The following is an 18,836-nucleotide window of genomic DNA, read 5'->3' on the forward strand; positions in this document are numbered from 1 at the left end:
ATGTAAATAAACACTAACACAAAGTCTAATTATTTCAAAATATTTAATATATTACTATTTCCTTACTTGCATGGCAATTGTCTAAAAGATGTGGCTTAAATAATATAGTCCATTTATAGTCACAAGATTCTTAATGAAGTATTGACTGTTTCTTTGGATTTTGGATCATAAATTAAATTTCTCATTACCAATGAACCCTGATTTTAAAGATTCAAATAAAACATGCAAAGCTGAATTGATTATCCCCATCACAAGTAGCAAATCAATTGGATGATACATCATAATGTTGTTTTAAGTACCTCTGAATATGGAATGCTTCATAAGTTCCTAACACAATTCAGTACTGATCATCTCTCCTGACCCCCAACCCATAAACTGCTTCAAACTAGAACTGCCACTATCATGGCGTGAATACCCCCGCATACCACTTTGTCAGAATCAACAGTGGCCATTTAGAGCTCAAGGACAACCTCCCTGCCAAATCTGAGGTTACTAAGCCAGTGCATTGCTAAGTTATGTATTCTACATGCTTCAAATGTGAAAATGTCAAAATCAATACATTGCGGACAGGACATTCTTTAGAAATTGAGAAGAAAAGCTTTTTTTTTGTCAAGGTCCCTGTGACCTTGACCTTTGACCCAGTGACCTCAAAATCAATAGGGGTCACCTTATAGTCATGATCAACATCCATGCCAAATATGAAGACTGTGGGTCAAAGGAATCTAAAGTTATTGGGCAGACAAACTTTTTGAAGTCAAAGTCCCTGTGACCTTGACCTTTGACCTGGTGACCTCAAAATCAATAGGGGTCATCTACTAATCATGACTAACCTCCATGCCAAATATGAAGACTGTGGGTCAAAGGAATCTTAAGTTATTGGGCGGACAAGCTTTTTGAAGTCAAGGCCCCTGTGACCTTGACCTTTGACCTGGTGACCTCAAAATCAATAGGGGTCATCTACTAATCATGACTAACCTCCATGCCAAATATGAAGACTGTGGGTCAAAGGAATCTTAAGTTATTGAGCGGACAAGCTTTTTGAAGTCAAGGCCCCTGTGACCTTGACCTTTGACCTGGTGACCTCCAAGTCAATAGGGGTCATCTACTAATCATGACTAACCTCTATGCCAAATATGAAGACTGTGGGTCAAAGGAATCTTAAGTTATTGGGCGGACAAGCTTTTTGAAGTCAAGGCCCCTGTGACCTTGACCTTTGACCTAGTGACCTCAAAATCAATAGGGGTCATCTACTAATCATGACTAACCTCCATGCCAAATATGAAGACTAAGGGTCAAAGGAATCTTAAGTTATTGGGCGGACAAGAAAAAACCGACGGACAGCCGGACGGACGGCCAGACAAGCTGATTCCAGTATACCCCCCTTACAACTTTGTTGTGCGGGGGTATAAAAAGAAAAAAAAGTTTTTAACATAGTAACACTGTGTTACAGATCTAAGTGATATAGTTTAAAAAATTATATCTTGTTGTGACATCTTTTTCTCCGAACTTGTTTATCAGACGAACTGCTTTGGGATCTGTTTCAAGGATCTTATCATCAATGTCGGTCCAGGGAGGTAACTCTGAAAATGAAAATAAACATTTATTTAAATAAAGTTTCAATACTTTCTTTTACCCTTACTGATAACCTTATTACAGTTTTTAGAACCAGAACCACGTTAAGGCAAAAACAATTTGAGCCACGTCACGACAAAACCAACATAGTGCATTCGTGACCAGCATGGATCCAGACCAGCCTGCGCGTCCACGCAGTCTGATCAGGATCCATGCTGTTCCCTTACCAACTCTAATACAAGTAAAGAAACTGATAGCGAACAGCATGGATCCTGATCAGACTGCGCGAATCCATGCTGGTTGCAAACCCATTATGTTGGTTTTGTCATGAGGCGGCACATTTATCAGTGGTGCTTGTAATATCCTTTCACAAACACACTTGAATAATCTGAAAAATACAGGAAGGTCCCAAGATAATTCATAACCATCAACCACTGCCTAGCAAGGACAGTGTTTGACTTTTTCTTATTCTTTAGTCAAACACATCTTCCGAGAAAAATACTGTTAAGAATACTCCAAGAATACATTTCATTTGATTCACAACTAAAATAAATTATAACATGGAACAAGAGCTATTGCCTGTCAGTATGACAGAACGCTTGACAATTCTCAGTGCTTGATAGTAAAAGAGGAGCCAAGTTTATGAAGTTTCAAGTCCAGGACAAAAATAAAGTATGAAAGTTAACAAAGGGCAATAATTCAAACAAGAGCGATCAGTGATCACATGTGTCATCTCATGATGGCCAATTTCATGTTGGGAAAAGTTTTGTGACAGACAGACAGACAGACAGTGCACAACTAGACTTGGTACTGATCATTCCTGTAAAGTTTGGATAAAATTGCACCAGTAGTTTATGAGGAGTAGTCCGGACAAGCTTTTGTGTATCTGGCAACACACAGAGAAAAACACCTTTTTATCAAAGGGCCATAATTCGACCAAAAATCATCCAACTGGAAAACCCGTGCAATATGCACAAGGACTTGAGCTACAGATCAATCCTGTAAAGTTTCATTGAAATTGCATTAGTGTTAGAGAAGTAGTCCGAACAAACTTTAAAAATAAAAATTATTAAAGGGCCATAACTCTGACAAAAATCATTGAACCGGAAAATGCTGACAATATGCACAACTAGACTTGGTACTGTTCATTCCTGTAAAGTTTGGATGAAATTGCACCAGTAGTTTATGAGGAGTAGTCCGGACAAGTTTTGTGACGGACGGACAGACAGACAGACGGACAGACAACGCCAAAACTATATCCTCCTCCCAATTCCATCGGCGGGGGATAATAAACAAAGGGCAATAACTCCAGAATTAGGCAAGGAAGAGTTGTGATTCTTGTGCACTGCACATCTACCCATTGAGATATATCTACCTACAAAGTTTCATGTTGATATCTCTTAAAGATTTACAGCTATGTCCAGTACAAGATTTTTCTAAAAGGGGAGATAATTCAAAAATGAGGCTTAACAGAGTTATGGTTCTTTTGCACTGCACTTCTACTCAATGAGATCTATCTACCTACAATGTTTCATCTTGATATCTCTTATAGTTTTAGAGTTATGTTCCAGACAAAGTTCAAAGTGTTGAAATTAACAAAGGGCAATAACTCCAAAATTAGGCAAAAAAGAGTTATGGTTCTTGTGCACTGCACATCTACCCATTAAGATCTATTCACCTACAAGTTTCATGTTGATATCTCTTATAGTTTTAAGAGTTATGCCCCGGACAAGATTTTTCTATAAGGGGAGATAATTAAAAAACCAGGCAAAATAGAGTTATGGTTCTTTGACACTGCACTCCCCCTCAATGCCCTCTACCACCGGCACTGTATGAAGTTTAAACAAATTATCTCCAAGGGTTTTCAAGTTATGCTCCGGACAAGACAACGGACGGACGGAAGTCCGGCCGAAATGGAATAAGGGGCCATTTCTTTTGTTATTTTCTTTTGTTTAATAGAGGGCCAATGGCCCCTTACTCTATTGTTACGGAATGAACTCTATTGTTCTCTTTTGTTCTGTTTACAGTTAGATGGCCCCCTATCCCTATTCGGTAGTGCAGACAGACGGACGGACAGACGGCGCCGACTATATGCTCCCCCGAAATTTTTCGGGGAGCATAAAAAATTGCAATTGGGGTGCCTGAAATTGAAAATGAATCAAACATTTGGTGAATCATTGCAGGCCTACTGACCCAATTGTTGAAAACATTGCCAAATATGCACCCAGTGACCACTTTAAATAAATGGAAATATTGTCAAATTGTGCACTCAGTCACCACTTGGTTGAAAATATTGACACATACCTAAAGAATGAGGTCCATATTCTATATATGATATAAGTCTATTGATATCACTTTGCACTGTCAGACTGTCTAACACACCTTCAGTTAAGTCCATATTGTAAAATATCATAACATAAAAGAAATAAGGCCGCTATTCAAAACCGAATAAGTTTTCGACGCATATCCAACCAGCCTGCGCATCGCAGTATCAGACTGCTGTACGCTTCGAGCATATAGCAAGACGAAAACTATATGACACATGATCCTGATAGTGCCGCGGATCACACTGTTGTCTGCTGCGCAACCAATTAGTTGGTTGATGAAAGGCTCAAACATATTTACATTGTTTAACAAATGATCTGCTTAACTCTTGTCTTGGGTTTGCTGTGTTTTGAACAGGAAACAGTACCATCAAAGTTAAAGGGATTTCAATATCAAAATAGAAACATTTCACTACTAACAGTAGAGCATGGTCAGACTGCATGGCTGTGCTGGCTGGCCTGGCTCTGTGCTGGTGGCAGAGGCTCATCGGTTCAAACAGGTTAAGGTTTAAGTATCAAAATTTGAGAATTAGAGGATATTGAATGAGAGTAAGTTCAATACTGATTATATTGAACAAGTTGAATAATTATATTATGTGAGTAAAATTAAATAAATAGTCAGTTATTAACTTACTGTCTTACATATCATATTCGATTTATCACACCTAAAATAAAGACTGTTTAAAGCGAAAAAGAATAATTCTAGCATTGACACCCCTATAGTGAAAAGCTAACATTTAGCTTGTTTAAACACTATGCAACTGATGTCACATCAAAAACAGAGTTGCAAAAGGGGCACTGGTATGTGATAACATTTATTATTGTAATTTGTATATAAGGAGTGTTGGTTTTTAACCAAAAAAAAACTTTCTAACTTTTATGTTAGCTCGACATTCTTCCACAAGTTTTCTTTTCTTTTCCTCTCTTGAACAATCTGTCTCATCTGAAATGACATAACTCAATATTCAATAATGTTGGAAAATTCTTAATTGATGACAGATCTGATTGCATGTATCACTAACCTTGTCCCATTTTCCCACCTAATAAAAAATGTAATAAAAGAAATTCATTTTGCAAGAAATACGAATGTCCAGTTGAAAAAGACAAGTATACTCTAAATTATGATTTTAAATAAAGCTTTAACAGAACATACAAATATAATTTTACTTATTAATAACAAAGTTAACAGACAAATAATCTCCAGCACACTAATAAGATGTTAACCAACTTGTTGTTGAAAAGTCCTCTGCTGAAAAGTTATAACTAATATTTTGATTTGGAGTTCCGATGGCAATTTTAATTAATATTTTCCATTTATTTGTTTTTATTTTCAGTGACACAAAGCCCAACAGCTTAACAACTTAACATTCTTTGATTCCTACAGTAGAGCAAACCTATTCCCCACAACTAAAGCTTGCAAGTGGTGGAGTTATATTGAAAACAAATGACTCTAGTATGATAAACATGCAACATAAAAGAAATCCAAACACAGTGATCTTGTTTGCCAGACAAGTCTTGTAACTAATTTCATTTTTTAAATCATCTAAAAATTTTCATAATATCTTTGACCTTACTTTCCCCTTAATTAAAAAATCTCACCTTTGTCATTTTCACGCTTTCTCTTTCCACTTTGTTTATTATTTAACTTTCCCGGAGTTTTTTTAGTGACCATAACATCATTATCGTCATTACCCTTCTTGCTTCTATCTGCTATTTCAACATTTATTACAGTTGCCTTCTTATTCTCTATGAAACCTTTTAACATTTCATCAAAACTATCAGATTCTGCATCACTTTCCTCAAGTGTATTTCTATTTTCACTATCGTCAACAATTTCTATTAGTTGACCAGAAGAGGTCACTTCATTACTACATATTTCAGCCTCGGGAGGCTGTGTCTCGGCATTTTCACTAATTTGAGAACTTTCATTCCTGACATGAGTATTATTATTTGTATTACATTTTACAACAGTATCAACAAACTTTCCACTTGAACATGTTTGTAAATCTTCATCAACAATCTGTTTATTGTTCTTATCTTTACTGTCCTGTTCACTACTTTTAGTGTTAGAATCAAATCTATTAACATCTGAATTCATATGACTCTTTTCAAGTTGAGGTATTCCAAGATTAGTCTCTTTTCTTATTTGTCTACCACTTCTCAACACAGTTTTCACTTCAAATTCATCTTCAACATCATAATATACACTATCACAAGAATCTTGTGAAACTGTCAATCTATCATCATTCATGTTAACAACTGATTTCATTTTCTTATTTCCATCATCTTTTACAGTTTTACCCTCATTCGGAATGTTGTCTTCATTGGCTATTTTAAATATGTCTGGTGGGGAAAAACTTTCAGCGTCTAAGTACTCTGATTCATCCTGACTGTCTTTTGCATCAGATTTGGCTTCACTTTCATCTTCGTGATTACTTTTAGTGGCTGTTGACTTTTTACCATTGTCCTTATCTGTTTTATTACTTGACAATTCAGCACCACCATCAACCTCATTACCATCAACATCATCGTTCCTTTCAGTAACAAGCCTGTCCTTATCATTTGAACTTTCCAAATTTCCATTACAAGTTTCAGAGTTTAGGTCATCACCTGTCACTTTGTCCATGTGTAAATCAAGAGCTTTAGCGTAAAAAATGTCTTCCTTATTAAGCTCCTCACAATCATTTTCAAGCACACTACTCTTTTTGCTATCATCAATATTCCTACCTTCCGAATCATCATCAACAGTTAAATCCTGGCTATGCTTTTTTGTTCTTGGTGATTTCCTAACACCTCTCCTAGGTTCATCATTTCTTTTTTCAATTCTTTTCTCCTTATGTTCTTCTGAACAATCATATTCATTGTTGTCCACATTTTCGTTATCTCTTTCGTCATCTTTATTCATATGTTTATTTCCTACATCACACTGTTTGTCCACATTAACTTTCTTTTTGCTACCATCAGCATTAACAGGTACAATTTCAACATCCTGACTACTCTCATCTCCCGTTGTAAAATCAAACTCGTCTCCAAATTCTCCTGTTAAATCGACCTTTCTTACAGTAGTCTCAGACCTGCAGCTCCTCTTCGAGGTTGTAAATAATGCCTCGGCAGCTAAAGGGAACAAACGTAAAAATACTTGAAGAAAATAACAACATATAAAATAGAAACATTTATAATATTTAATATAGTGTAAACCTCTATATCTACCGGCTGTAGTTTACTAAATTATTTTTCAAATTCTTTAAAAGAATAATTTCAAAACACCTCTATGAATTTGAAATATATATGTGTGTATTTTTCCTCAAAAGAAAATTAACTGTTGTAACCCCACAGAAAATAGGCGCATAACATTTTATTCTGTTTACTTACAATACTCATTATAGGATGGTCCCCTATGGTACCATTGTTCTTATTTTTTCCAGCAAATTGTACAAATAAAAAGAACTTTTATTTACTATTTTAATAAACTGTGTTTAACTGTCGCACCTTCACTTTAAAATACACATGACATTCATAGAATAACTCAATGATTTAAATTAGAAGCAACTATAATCAGTCAGCCATGTTTTGAATTTGAACGGGAGCTTGAGGGGAGAGCACTATGATACCGTGGTAAGTAAATTGATGGCCTGTCTTGGCTTCAGTAGAATTTTTTTAAACAGAATATGACCTCACTACAGTTTCAGCAGACAACCGTCACTTGCCAGAACATGAAGTTATCAGTTTAACTGGTATAAAGAAGTATTTTCAGCACACATGGGCAGCTTTGGATTTTATTATCAATGACAGAAATTTATTTCAAATGAAAATATTTCTAACAATTTTTATCCAAATTCAAAAAAGATTCACTTCCACTTTAATGGTGGAAACAGTCGACTGGTGGTGTTCAGCGAGTAAATAAACACATTTTCTTACTACACCGTAATAAGCATGGACGCGGTTCCTGCAGGGAATTAAATAAAACAGATATCATATGCTATGTTACAACTCTTTCAAAAATCAATTTAAGATTATAGAACCAAAATACACGTAATTTAATCATTTAAAAAGACATTTTACAAAACAACAACAACAACAACATTCTAACACTATGGGAGATTTGTCTTTTATAAACATAGAAGGCCAGAAGTGGGATATATTTCACAACAATGCACTCGCCGTTCTTATTTCCTCCCTCTGTATTTTCAAACCGACACATTGACTGCGCCATTTTGTTTGAAAAATCTGATACATAAAAAACAATTTTTAGTTAAATTTTATTTAAAAAAAACTATATAGAATGATAGAAAATGATCTAAGAAAATAAATGGGAACACCAATATCTTTCAGTCGTTAACGCTGTACAGACGTTTAGAGTGTTGTTTACATGACGTCACAATGTAGCGCCAAACAGCACGTGCAAAACAATCAAAACAAGAACGTTATTTCAATGTCGCAAACCAGTTAAATTTTACATCCAAGATATGCGTCAAGTTTTAAGTAAATGATGTTATTTGTTTTTAAGAGTGATGCCGCATGCAAAACTTTATCTAAGAATCTGACATAATATAATTTTTGACTGAACTTGGAAAGTTATGGAATTTGCATAATGACCTCCAGTTAAGATTTAAGTGAAGACCATCAGTAGTTTTTACAACTGACGTTGCATGCAAAATTTAAACTAAGTCCACAAAGGACCATAAAGCAGTCAAAATCCATGTCAAAATTATGGTCTATAATAATTATGATCCAGAAGATATGCGCCGCGTCACGACAAAACCAACATAATGGGTTTGCGACCAGCATGGATCCAGACCAGCCTGCGCATCCACACAGTCTGATCAGGATCCATGCTGTTCGCTTACAAACCCTATTACAAATAGAGAAACTGGTAGTGAACAGCATGGACCCTGATCAGACTGCGCAAATGCGCAGGCTGGTCTGGATCCATGCTGGTCACAAACCCATTATGTTGGTTTTGTTGTGACGCGGCTCATTATGTATTAAGTTTCAAGGGAAAACCTTCACTAGTTTTTTTTTTTTACTTCCGACTTCCCTTCGTGGCGTGCACTTTGTTTGGGGGAAATTGTCACCCCAAAAGGGGTACCTATTGGGTTACTTTACTGGTACCAAAAACCAAAAAAACCCAAGGGGTGGGCCCCTAAAGAGAGCTGCCCTCCCGGGGAAGAGGTTGCCTTTCCTTCTTTTTGTCAAACCTTTTGTTATGAACAAGGAATTTGGCCCTTTTAGAAAAAGGGATCTACACGATCGACCATGAAAAGCCCTTTCCGTCGGGGTTTTACAAACCACGAACCGACTTTTCCCAGGGGAATAATTTCCTCCTTTTTCCCAGGGCTCAAAGGGTTTACCAGAATCGTAATAAAGGCCGACTGGGCCGGGAAAAATAGGGGGAAAAACCCCGGGGCCCCCAGTAAAAAAAAACTAAATACACCCCCAAACCCCCACTAGTTTTTTAAAAAATTAAAGTTGCATGCAAACTTCAACCGGGGAAATTTTCCCTAAATTAAACAAAGGACCAAACTCTCCCAAAAAAAATTCCCAAAAAGTTTTGAATCCCCCTTTTAAAATGACAATTTTCCCCATCCCCCAAAATAAGTTTTTTAAAGGGTTTAAAAAGCAAAAAATTTTAAATTTTTTGACAAATTTGCTTTTTAAACAAATTTTAAAAAAAATTTTTGTTTTTGATGCTTTTTAGATACCCCCACTTTTCATTAAAAATTGGGGGGCTAAAAATTTCCCAAAAACCCCACCCTCTTTTGGAATTTATTTTAAAATATTTTTCCCCCTTTTTTCCCACTTTAAAAATTAATTTAAAATTAAAATAAAAAAAAATAAATAAAAATTTACTAAATTTTGAAAATAAAAAGGGAACCCTGGTTTTTAAAAAAACCAAAAAAAAAAGACTCTGTTTTCATAAAAAGATCCAAACAAATTTTTCATGAAAAAAAAAAATTTTCTTGAAAAAAAAACTAAAATTAAATTGATAGCCCAAAAAGGGACTTTGAATTATTAAAAATTTGGGGGGCTGAACCCCAAATTTTGTTTTTTGGTTTTAAAGGAAAATTTTTTAATACAGGTACTAGTAATGAAAAAACCATTAATTTTTCCTTTTCTAAAAAAATCAATTAAAACAAAAAAGGGTTTTAAAAAAACTTAAAAAATTTATGAGGGCCTATAAGACATAAAATGCAGATGTAAAGAAGAAAGTGAAAAAAGGGGTTTTCTTTTCCCTTCCCCCTGAAACAAACTAAAAAATTTTAAAAAAATTCTTTTCCCAAAAATTTTTGGCTCTTTTCCTTTGGTGAAAAACAGCCCCTGGATTTTCCCGCTAATAGCTTTTTGCCCAAAAAATCATTTTTTCCTATCCCTTTCCCTTTAAATTTTGGGAAAGAATGGTTTTTTTCTTTTTAGCGTGTATTCATAGAGCTGGCTGTGTGTAAAGTTACCTGTAGGAAAAATAAACAAATCAGTGACTTTTTTTTTTGCTTAAAAAAAGGCTGTAAATAGGTCTTTCATCAATTGAAAATTCCAAAATTTATAGTAAAAATTAACAAAAGTTGTGAAAGATTTCACCCCAAAAGCTTACATCTACAATCATACTACTAATTTTTTTTTACACCTGATGTGTACACTTTCAATGACTAATGCATTTAAAAGATACATTTGTATGTCACTCACAACAAACAACATATTGTAAGCCACTTAGCCATAATTCAAATAATTTGTTTCCAAAAAGTATATATAAATTTTGTAATCAAACTTTTCATTTACAATTTATGTCATGTGCTAGTAAAATTAACACCCAGAAACATATAGGCCTGATATTGACATTATAGAGTGAAATTTTAAAGGCCCATTATTCTGCAGAAAAATATTTTATTTTTATTTCACAAAAGCTTTTTAGTTTCCAACTAGAACTGTGTCCAAAGGACACGGATGCCCCCACTGACAACATATATATGGTATATAGTGAAAAAATCAACAAAGGGCCATAATTCTGTTGAATTTGGTCGCAGCAAAAATTCCTTCCTTTACTACCATCTACACATTAAGGTTGTTCATCCTGGAAGTTTTAGCAAAATCTGCCATCCGGTTTAAGAGGAGTTGTGTTCACAAAATTTCTATATAGTATATAGTGAAAAAATCAACAAAGGGCCATAATTCTGTTAAATTTGGTCGCAGCAAAAATTCCTTCCTGTACTACCATCTACACGTTAAGGTTGTTCATCCCTGGAAGTTTAAGCAAAATCTGCCATCTGGTTTAAGAGGAGTTTAAGAGGAGTTGCGTTCACAAAATTTCTACATACTATAAAAGGGCCATAATTCTGTTAAATTTAGTCGCAGCGAAAATTCCTTCCTCTACTACCATCTACACATTGAGGTTGTTCATCCCTGGAAGTTTAAGCAAAATCTGCCATCCGGTTGTTCTCTCTACAGAAGAAATATATTTATTCGTTTCTGAGGAAAAATGTATCTTTAACAAAAGGATACACTGAAGTGGTTATCCTATTTTTCTCCCTATCATCATGTTACCAATTTGTCACCAATTGTTCCAATGACCTCAATGGAATCTATAATTTAATGCAGGACACAAAACAAATCGGAAACTTTGAGATTCATCATAAAAAATTTAGGAAGAGTAAAAAAACTTGGTGAATTGTACCTTTTCTGATGCCACATCTTTCCATACGTGTATACCTAATACTTAAAAATCCTAGCTTGGGGGACAAGGATAGCACTCCTTATTCTTCGAATAGTCAAGCTAAAAAGTTTGGGTAGTGTAAAAATATCGAAAAATTGTGGAATCGTACCTTTTTTGATTCCATATCTTTCCATACACGTATACCTAATGCTTCAGAATATCTTTTTTCATCAAGCAGGAATGTTAACATGGCTATGTCATCTTCTTTGGTGTACTTGGATCTCCTAATAACCAGAAATAATTATTAAAATTACACTTTATTCTTACAAACATAATTACGGTTTATCATAAATACTTTTCTATCTTTGCTTAAAAATACAAAATGTAATCTACTTTTTCTTCCAATCATATTTCCGATATTAAATAAGGAATATAGTATTATGTGTGTTTTATCAATATGTTGTAAACATGATGTTTAAGTGTGAAGCTGTAACACTGTTACAGGTAGTCTTATCAAACACCATACAAGGACATGACTATGCAGTGCTTCCATGAAGTTCCAAAATTAGGAAGTCAGAGCCTGCAAAATACCTAACACTGGAAGACACATAATCATTATATAGGTAAAGAAAGAAAAGGGTTATATTTCGGAAGTCACAAGCCAAAACTCATGTAAATGACTCCCAAACTTCCACTAATGGAAGCCCTGGATATGAGGGAAGTGTAAAATACAACTTTTACACAATCCAACAGGAGTAATACAAATATACTAGAATAGGATACACATGTAATTTTTCTTTTATTGTAATACCTTCTGTAAAATTTTAAAAAAAAACCTCTTCAACAAAACCTAAGGAATTATATTTTACTTTCCTTATGAATAGGGCTATGTAAGAAGTATCAATTTTACACTCAAGGCATACATGCAACAACTCCAGCAATAGGAAATGTGTGGAACATGGAAAAAACGATGTCAGTTTCCCTTCATTCATGAGCATTCAATAAGCCAAATGGCAGGAAAATTACTTCTATGCTCAATGTCGTTCAACATATTGTAATGAATTCTCTTTTTTTATTAGCATGTTAGAATGGAAATTGATATTAACTTTTTGTACATAATAGTATAATAATGCATGGTTTATTGTTAAAATGCTTTGTAATTAATCACTCAGGCCTATCAGTCTTCATGATTATATTGCTGGGCATTTGAACTCTGCAACAATGCAAGAAAAATTGTTAATTATTTCCTAAATATTGTATAGAACAGTGTAAAATAACCTGATAATACATTTTAAAGATAACACATACCCTTTATAATCTCTGGCTTTTGTCTGTACAATATAGGATGCGGGTGATAAACTATCATTGGAACCAAAACTTTCTTTTGACACATTAGTATCACCTGATTCATTACGCACTCTGGATCCTGACTTCACTCTAGACAAATATAGAAAAACGACAGATATGTGAATGTATGACTGAGATTTCTAGTGTCCAATGTTTTTTCTCTGTTTAAAAAAATGGCGGCAAGGAACGATGATGAGAAAATTATGTTGAAAAAAGGAGAAAACATACACTAAAACTGAGAGAGAAGTGGCCAAGTTTTGGCCCAAAATCAACCCTAAAATGCCTTATTCAAACCTAGATAAACCTGATCAAATTACAAAATCCTAAGATCATTTGCAAAGACACTTGATGACTACCATTCTGTAATAGTTTGGTTGCACATGGTTAAAAGAAACAGTTTGAGCCAAGTTACCTGCTGATTCTCTGATATTCTCTAATCTAACAATCTTTCTGTTGGAAAAGCAGGTTAAAAATTAGCATCATATTGACATTTTTCATCTAGGAATATTAATGTTGAAGATTATAATTAAAGGTTCACAACTGTACATTATAATGCATTATTTTTAAACAAAATAAACCTGCTGTGATGCCACTACATGCACTATAATCACTAGCTGTTTTTATTGATAGGTCTTTATGAATTTTACAAATGGTGAAAAATATGTAACCTTCAATGAAAGGATTTGAATAAAACTGATAAAATTATTATATCTAAAAACCTTCATGATGTGATTTCTGATCAAATATAACGTTATCCTTTAGATTAAACTATTGCTCTCATTTTTGAAGATTTACCTGTATGAATCCATAGGTAATAGTTTATTCTGATTCACGCAGTCTTCTATGTATTTAGCTGATATATAGTCATCTGCAGAAACCGTACTTCCTTTCTCTGCAAGTCTGCAAAAAAAATAGAATAAACATATAAATTAAAACATTCATTTATGTTACACATTATGCTTTAAAATAAATGCCCCAAAGCATAGCATATATTATTAAGGAAAGTCCAAAGGAGGAAAATCTATCTAAAATGAAGGAGAAAAATCCATCTTAAATGAGTCCAGTGAGCTTTTTTGGCATGACTAGACTGGATATAATTTTTCGAGATTCATATTCTGTTTGATGTAGCAATCATAATAGCTTGATTTTCTTTTTGAAACAGATATGTTACTTTTAAATCATACTTACTTTATACTTTCCTTCATCACTTTAGATGTAACCTTACCACCGCCAGACTGGAAAATACATACATGTATATTATGTCAAGATAAAACACAAAAATAATTGTATTACAGAACTCCTAGGTTGATTGCATATAAAAGAGGATGTGACACTTGTTGTCAGCCTTTTTCCTGATATAGTTACTACCAGTACAATGAGATTCACAATTTTTTTTTTCATTAGCACATCTGTACCATACATTTGGTGAACTCTCCCACTTTTTGCAGCCATATGAGTTTTTTTCAAGAACTTTTCTTCAGATAAGGGTTTTTTTTTCATAAATTAAAGAAATCTCCCTTTTTTTGATGTCAGAACTTTCTTCTTTGTCATTGCAAATTCTAAAATCTCTTTTTGAAGAAAAATCTCCCACTTGATCATCGAAAAAAAAGTTTATGTGTACATGTATGCTGTACACTCAGAAAAAAACAACACAGCAATGCCATAATAATCAATCATTTCTGATTTATGATGATATATTTAAATTATGAAATCATTCAAATTAATATAAAACAATATTGACAAAAAATTTAAGTAATTCATTATTCTACTTAATCACTTTATCACAAGATTTTCATTAGTGTAAAAAACTGTAATAAATTTAAAAATCGGACATTAACAGGTCTAGGATTTCATGATATTTATGGACTGTCAGTAAATTTATGGATAGTCTATAAATTTAAAGACTTTTCAGTCCATAAAGTTACAGATCCTCTATGTTAAATTTGCTGTTTTTAGTTTTATACCAAAATCCGCAGCTTAAAACAAGTTGTTATATTGATTGTTCCTATTAACAAAGGTAATGAGATAAGTTTCATGTTTGTATGATGACTTTGAAATTTTTGTTAAAAGTGAAAATTGAAAGTCATCAAATTGTTCTAAATCTTATCATACTGTTACATTTAATCATATAATCAGTAAATTTATTTTTATTAACCTGCGGTTTTTAATTTTAATACAACTTATACTATTTTTGCATTTAATGTCTATAAATTTACAGATAGAAAAATCTGTAAAATTATAGATGGTCCATAAATTTACAGACTGTCCGTAAATATCATGAAATCCTAGACCTGATTAAATTGCCCCAAACCAATTATTTAAAAACTGCTAAATTTGTATTGTTTTAGCATTAGAGATAACAATTTTACTCGAATATATGGGAAACAACTCGTATTTTTTCACTTAATATACCTCGGTTATTTACATAGTCCATATAGAGACTGTATATGGTTGTTTTATGACAACAATGTCACTGCAGCAATAATAACAGCTGAGACACTCAACTTTTTCTTCAAAACAGAGGACATAAAAGGTAGCTTTTATTTTCTTTTTATCATCATCAGTGCATCTCAATGTCTATTCAGACTATTGCAATATGGGTTCCTGCATAACACTTTTATCAGTTGTCCAGACACTGTAAAGTCACGCAAATCGAGTTATATGTTTAACTTTGATCATTATTTAACATAACATTACTATTCAAACTGACTTTGCTAGACTTTGTTGTCTAATGTACAGCAACATATCAGTGTGATGCGAATTGTAGTGGGGCGAATGCAACTCGGTACGAATCATTCCTAAATCATTGAGCTCAAAAGGGCAGATTATCAATGGTTAAGTATCAGATTAAACCTCTATTAATGGTCTCAATTCTTGTCTGTGACTGCAAGGACGCATAAAGAAAACCATAGTTGAACCATCACCACATTTGAAAAGATCTTTCGAATGTTTGAATTGATTTTCTACCGCCATTCTGTTAGGACTAATTGCCGTAGCAAATGTTAAAATATGCACCGGTTTAGAAGTTATCTCCCTTACATCTTGGAAACACAGTAAATAACTTTTATTTTTTAACCTCGAATGTGTAAATAGGCCAAATAAAAGTGTAACTTGATACCAGGTATTGTTTTAAACTATATTTTGTGATTATGTTGTAGTACTAAATCATACTTTTTATAAGAAACTTGTGATGATAATCATCGTTTCTTTCGGATACATCTGTACCGGATAAGTAAAAGCATCATTCAGGTAAAATTTTCAAAGTAGGACAGTTTTTTTTTATCTCAGTTGAGATAGAATTTTTATCTCACTAGAAAATTTTTATCTCACCAGAATGTTGCGTATTTTTTATAGTATTGATGACCTAGTCAAAATGTTTTGACATATGACATCTAGTCCTTTAATTATTATAACATAAGACGTTTCCGCTAGTACTACGTGCACTGCAACTTCTTATCGACTTCTTCATTAGTTCCTTTAGCAAAACACGCAGCGATTTTGAAGCGCTATATAAACCGTCGTAATTTACTACAAAAACAATATTTTGAGTCGAAAGATAATGCAGACAGTAAATTAAAACATTTTTGCATCAATGTGCAGCAAAAAAAATAAACGACTCACCTTTGAATGTAAATAAATCTAATACAATTTAATTTATACCACTTTCACCGCTATATACATTCAGCCATATTACCTGTATACATGTTGGCACGTTTTGCTAAAGGCACTTATGAAGAAGTCGTTAAGACGTTGGAGTGTATGTAGTACTAACAGAAACGTCTTATGTTATAGGACTAACTAGAACATGACAGACATCTGATCCGTACTGCTAGCCAAATGTTCTAGCCTAACGTGAGTCACATACGTCTAGCTCATACACATTGTTGGGGATAGCCATATCACGGTATGGCATATTTTTTTCAATAATAAATAAATGCAACGATGAAGTCAGTAACTTGAACATCTTTTAAAATTACATTTTCACAAATAATGTTAATATATGTTTTTCCAAATAATTTTATGTACGATATTTGGCCATTTATATTATGACAATTAAGATATCGGATAGATCTGTCAGAAATGAATTCAGTTTTGATTAAGTAGTTTTCGTAAGCCCATGTAAATTTGTATTATTTACAACTTATAATTATCAAAAATATTTTGTTACAATGTATACAGTGATTTTCCTGCTTATATAACAGACTCCGATAAAACTTAAAAGGCCTCTTCCCAATTGAAATTTTCTTTGAAATCATGCAGTTTTCCCAAAAATCTTAACTTTCACCTGCTTTTTTACTTCCCAAATTAGCAATTTTAGCGATCATTTTTTCCTAAAATCAAGAGGCTAAGACCTCTTCCCAATTATGGAAATTGGCCCACATACATGTACTTAAATGTCAAATTCATAATATTAAAGTCTGTGATTGACACGATAGCATGCTAATATGCAATCATGAAAAGCATTAAATTTTGTTCTTTGAACATCATTAAAAGAAATTTTCAATGCCTGCTAAAAGCCTAGTTGTCAAGACAAAAAAGTATTACAAATGTATTACATCTATAATTGTCCATAGAAGTGATAAATAATGTTTCTGTTTATTTCTCTTTTTATTTTCTCACAGACTTTAATTCTGAAAATCTGTGATTTTCAGAAGGAAAAAAAACTTCTGATTCGAAAATTAATGTATATGATAAAGTTTTCATGATATTCAATAAAATCTTCATTTAGGAGCACAAGTTTGCATATTCATAATTGTTTTAAGTTATTTATTTTAAAATGCCATATGGCTAGCCTCAACAGTGTGTAGAGGTGAGTCGTACGTGACTCACATACGGCTAGAACTTGCTTCTGGCATTACAGGCCCATACAGCTAGCCACAGCTATAGCAGAATAACATAATTTGTAATATCATTTGGAATATCATTAAATATGGGGAAAAAATAAATATTTGTTTAAATTATCCTTAGAAAATATTCATTGTCAGAAATGTCCAAAAATCAAAAGGACAATGTATTTTGATTTATTCGAAATTATAAGGCCTCCACTATAAAGTACATGTAGAACAAACCAGAAGTTTGGACATTTGGACCAGATTTTACACAACATCCTTTAGGACAAGACCTTTATGAAAATCAAACTACATGTAACTTTGACATTTGACTTTTAAATGAACTTGACCTTGAAGATGTAATTATTGAATGTTTTTTTGTTTTTTTTTTTGCTTAATGATAATGGCAGTAAAACTTGGCTATTAGTGTATGGAAAATTATTAATACTTGGGACAAACATGACAATCACTGCAAAAATTACAATGCATCTTGGACGTGTCAAGTTTCATAATATTACAGTTTTAAAGAAATGGACAAATTGGTGGCTTTATAACTTAGGAAATATCTATAGCATGCTTATTATTATAATGAATTGTCTTCATAAAATGGACACAACAAAACCTTGAGAGGATTTGACCATCAAGTTAATGAGACTTTACATTGATTTGATCATAAATGGTTGGCATTCAAGGTCAAGTTATAGATTTTTTTGTGTGCAGTAACTAGCTGTCCCTTCCCATCTCATAAACCAGTAGAGATGTTTACTTGAACTTGAAATATCAATGCAATATCACATTTCTTTTACTTAGTTATCTCCCTTTTTCCTTTTTACCAAAGTATTAATGGTTAGCACATGATAATAAATATATAAAAATGAGTTTGACTTCACCCATTTTCATATTTATTTCTCATTTTTTTTTTTTTAAACTAATATGGTATACATTTGACTAATATAGTACCATATTTCATGGGTAAAATCAATTTTTGTGTATTATTTCATGCTTTCCAGTGTTTTACTGTAATGTGTCACATGTTTATATTCTGATAAACCACTGGTGAAATTTATAAAATATAATTTTCACTGTAGCCTGACTACATAATTATATCTGAATGCTGAC

The 18,836-nt window shown here is 33.1% G+C and overlaps 3 protein-coding genes and 1 long non-coding RNA gene across 10 annotated transcripts in view; 1 reads left to right on the forward strand and 3 right to left on the reverse strand.

Annotated features, from left to right (window-relative positions):
- Positions 1-24: 24 nt before the first annotated feature.
- On the reverse strand, positions 25-3,929 carry LOC132712769 (uncharacterized). The gene is made up of 2 exons (XR_009623348.1): positions 3,877-3,929; positions 25-1,580 (listed from the first exon to the last, which is right to left on the reverse strand). It is a non-coding gene; the product is annotated as an uncharacterized LOC132712769 (long non-coding RNA).
- Positions 3,930-4,732: 803 nt separating this feature from the next.
- LOC132712775 (suppressor of Mek1-like) lies at positions 4,733-8,109 on the reverse strand. The gene is made up of 3 exons (XM_060695215.1): positions 8,058-8,109; positions 5,496-7,109; positions 4,733-4,839 (listed from the first exon to the last, which is right to left on the reverse strand). Exons 1-3 carry the CDS (start codon positions 8,107-8,109, stop codon positions 4,748-4,750), a joined length of 1,758 nt encoding a protein of 585 aa, XP_060551198.1. The 3' UTR covers positions 4,733-4,747.
- Positions 8,110-10,300: 2,191 nt separating this feature from the next.
- LOC132712774 (telomeric repeat-binding factor 2-interacting protein 1-like) lies at positions 10,301-15,903 on the reverse strand. Its single transcript, XM_060695214.1, has 6 exons — positions 15,742-15,903; positions 14,077-14,123; positions 13,684-13,788; positions 12,850-12,978; positions 11,711-11,825; positions 10,301-10,345 (listed from the first exon to the last, which is right to left on the reverse strand). Exons 1-6 carry the CDS (start codon positions 15,859-15,861, stop codon positions 10,307-10,309), a joined length of 555 nt encoding a protein of 184 aa, XP_060551197.1. The 5' UTR covers positions 15,862-15,903; the 3' UTR covers positions 10,301-10,306.
- Positions 15,904-15,906: 3 nt separating this feature from the next.
- The window catches only part of LOC132712771 (anoctamin-4-like), a 121,013-nt gene continuing 118,083 nt past the window's right edge, over positions 15,907-18,836 (forward strand). For 6 of the 7 annotated variants that reach the window (XM_060695204.1, XM_060695206.1, XM_060695207.1 and 3 more), the window contains exon 1: positions 15,907-16,009. The gene's annotated coding sequence lies outside the window, so the exon portion shown is untranslated. The remainder of the gene's footprint in view (positions 16,010-18,836) is intronic. The other variant, XM_060695209.1, reaches the window with a different exon arrangement.

The sequence above is a fragment of the Ruditapes philippinarum genome, unplaced genomic scaffold, assembly GCF_026571515.1.
Source record: "Ruditapes philippinarum isolate M1 unplaced genomic scaffold, ASM2657151v2 ctg5910_1_1_1_1, whole genome shotgun sequence".
Classification (NCBI taxonomy): Eukaryota; Metazoa; Mollusca; class Bivalvia; order Venerida; family Veneridae; genus Ruditapes; species Ruditapes philippinarum.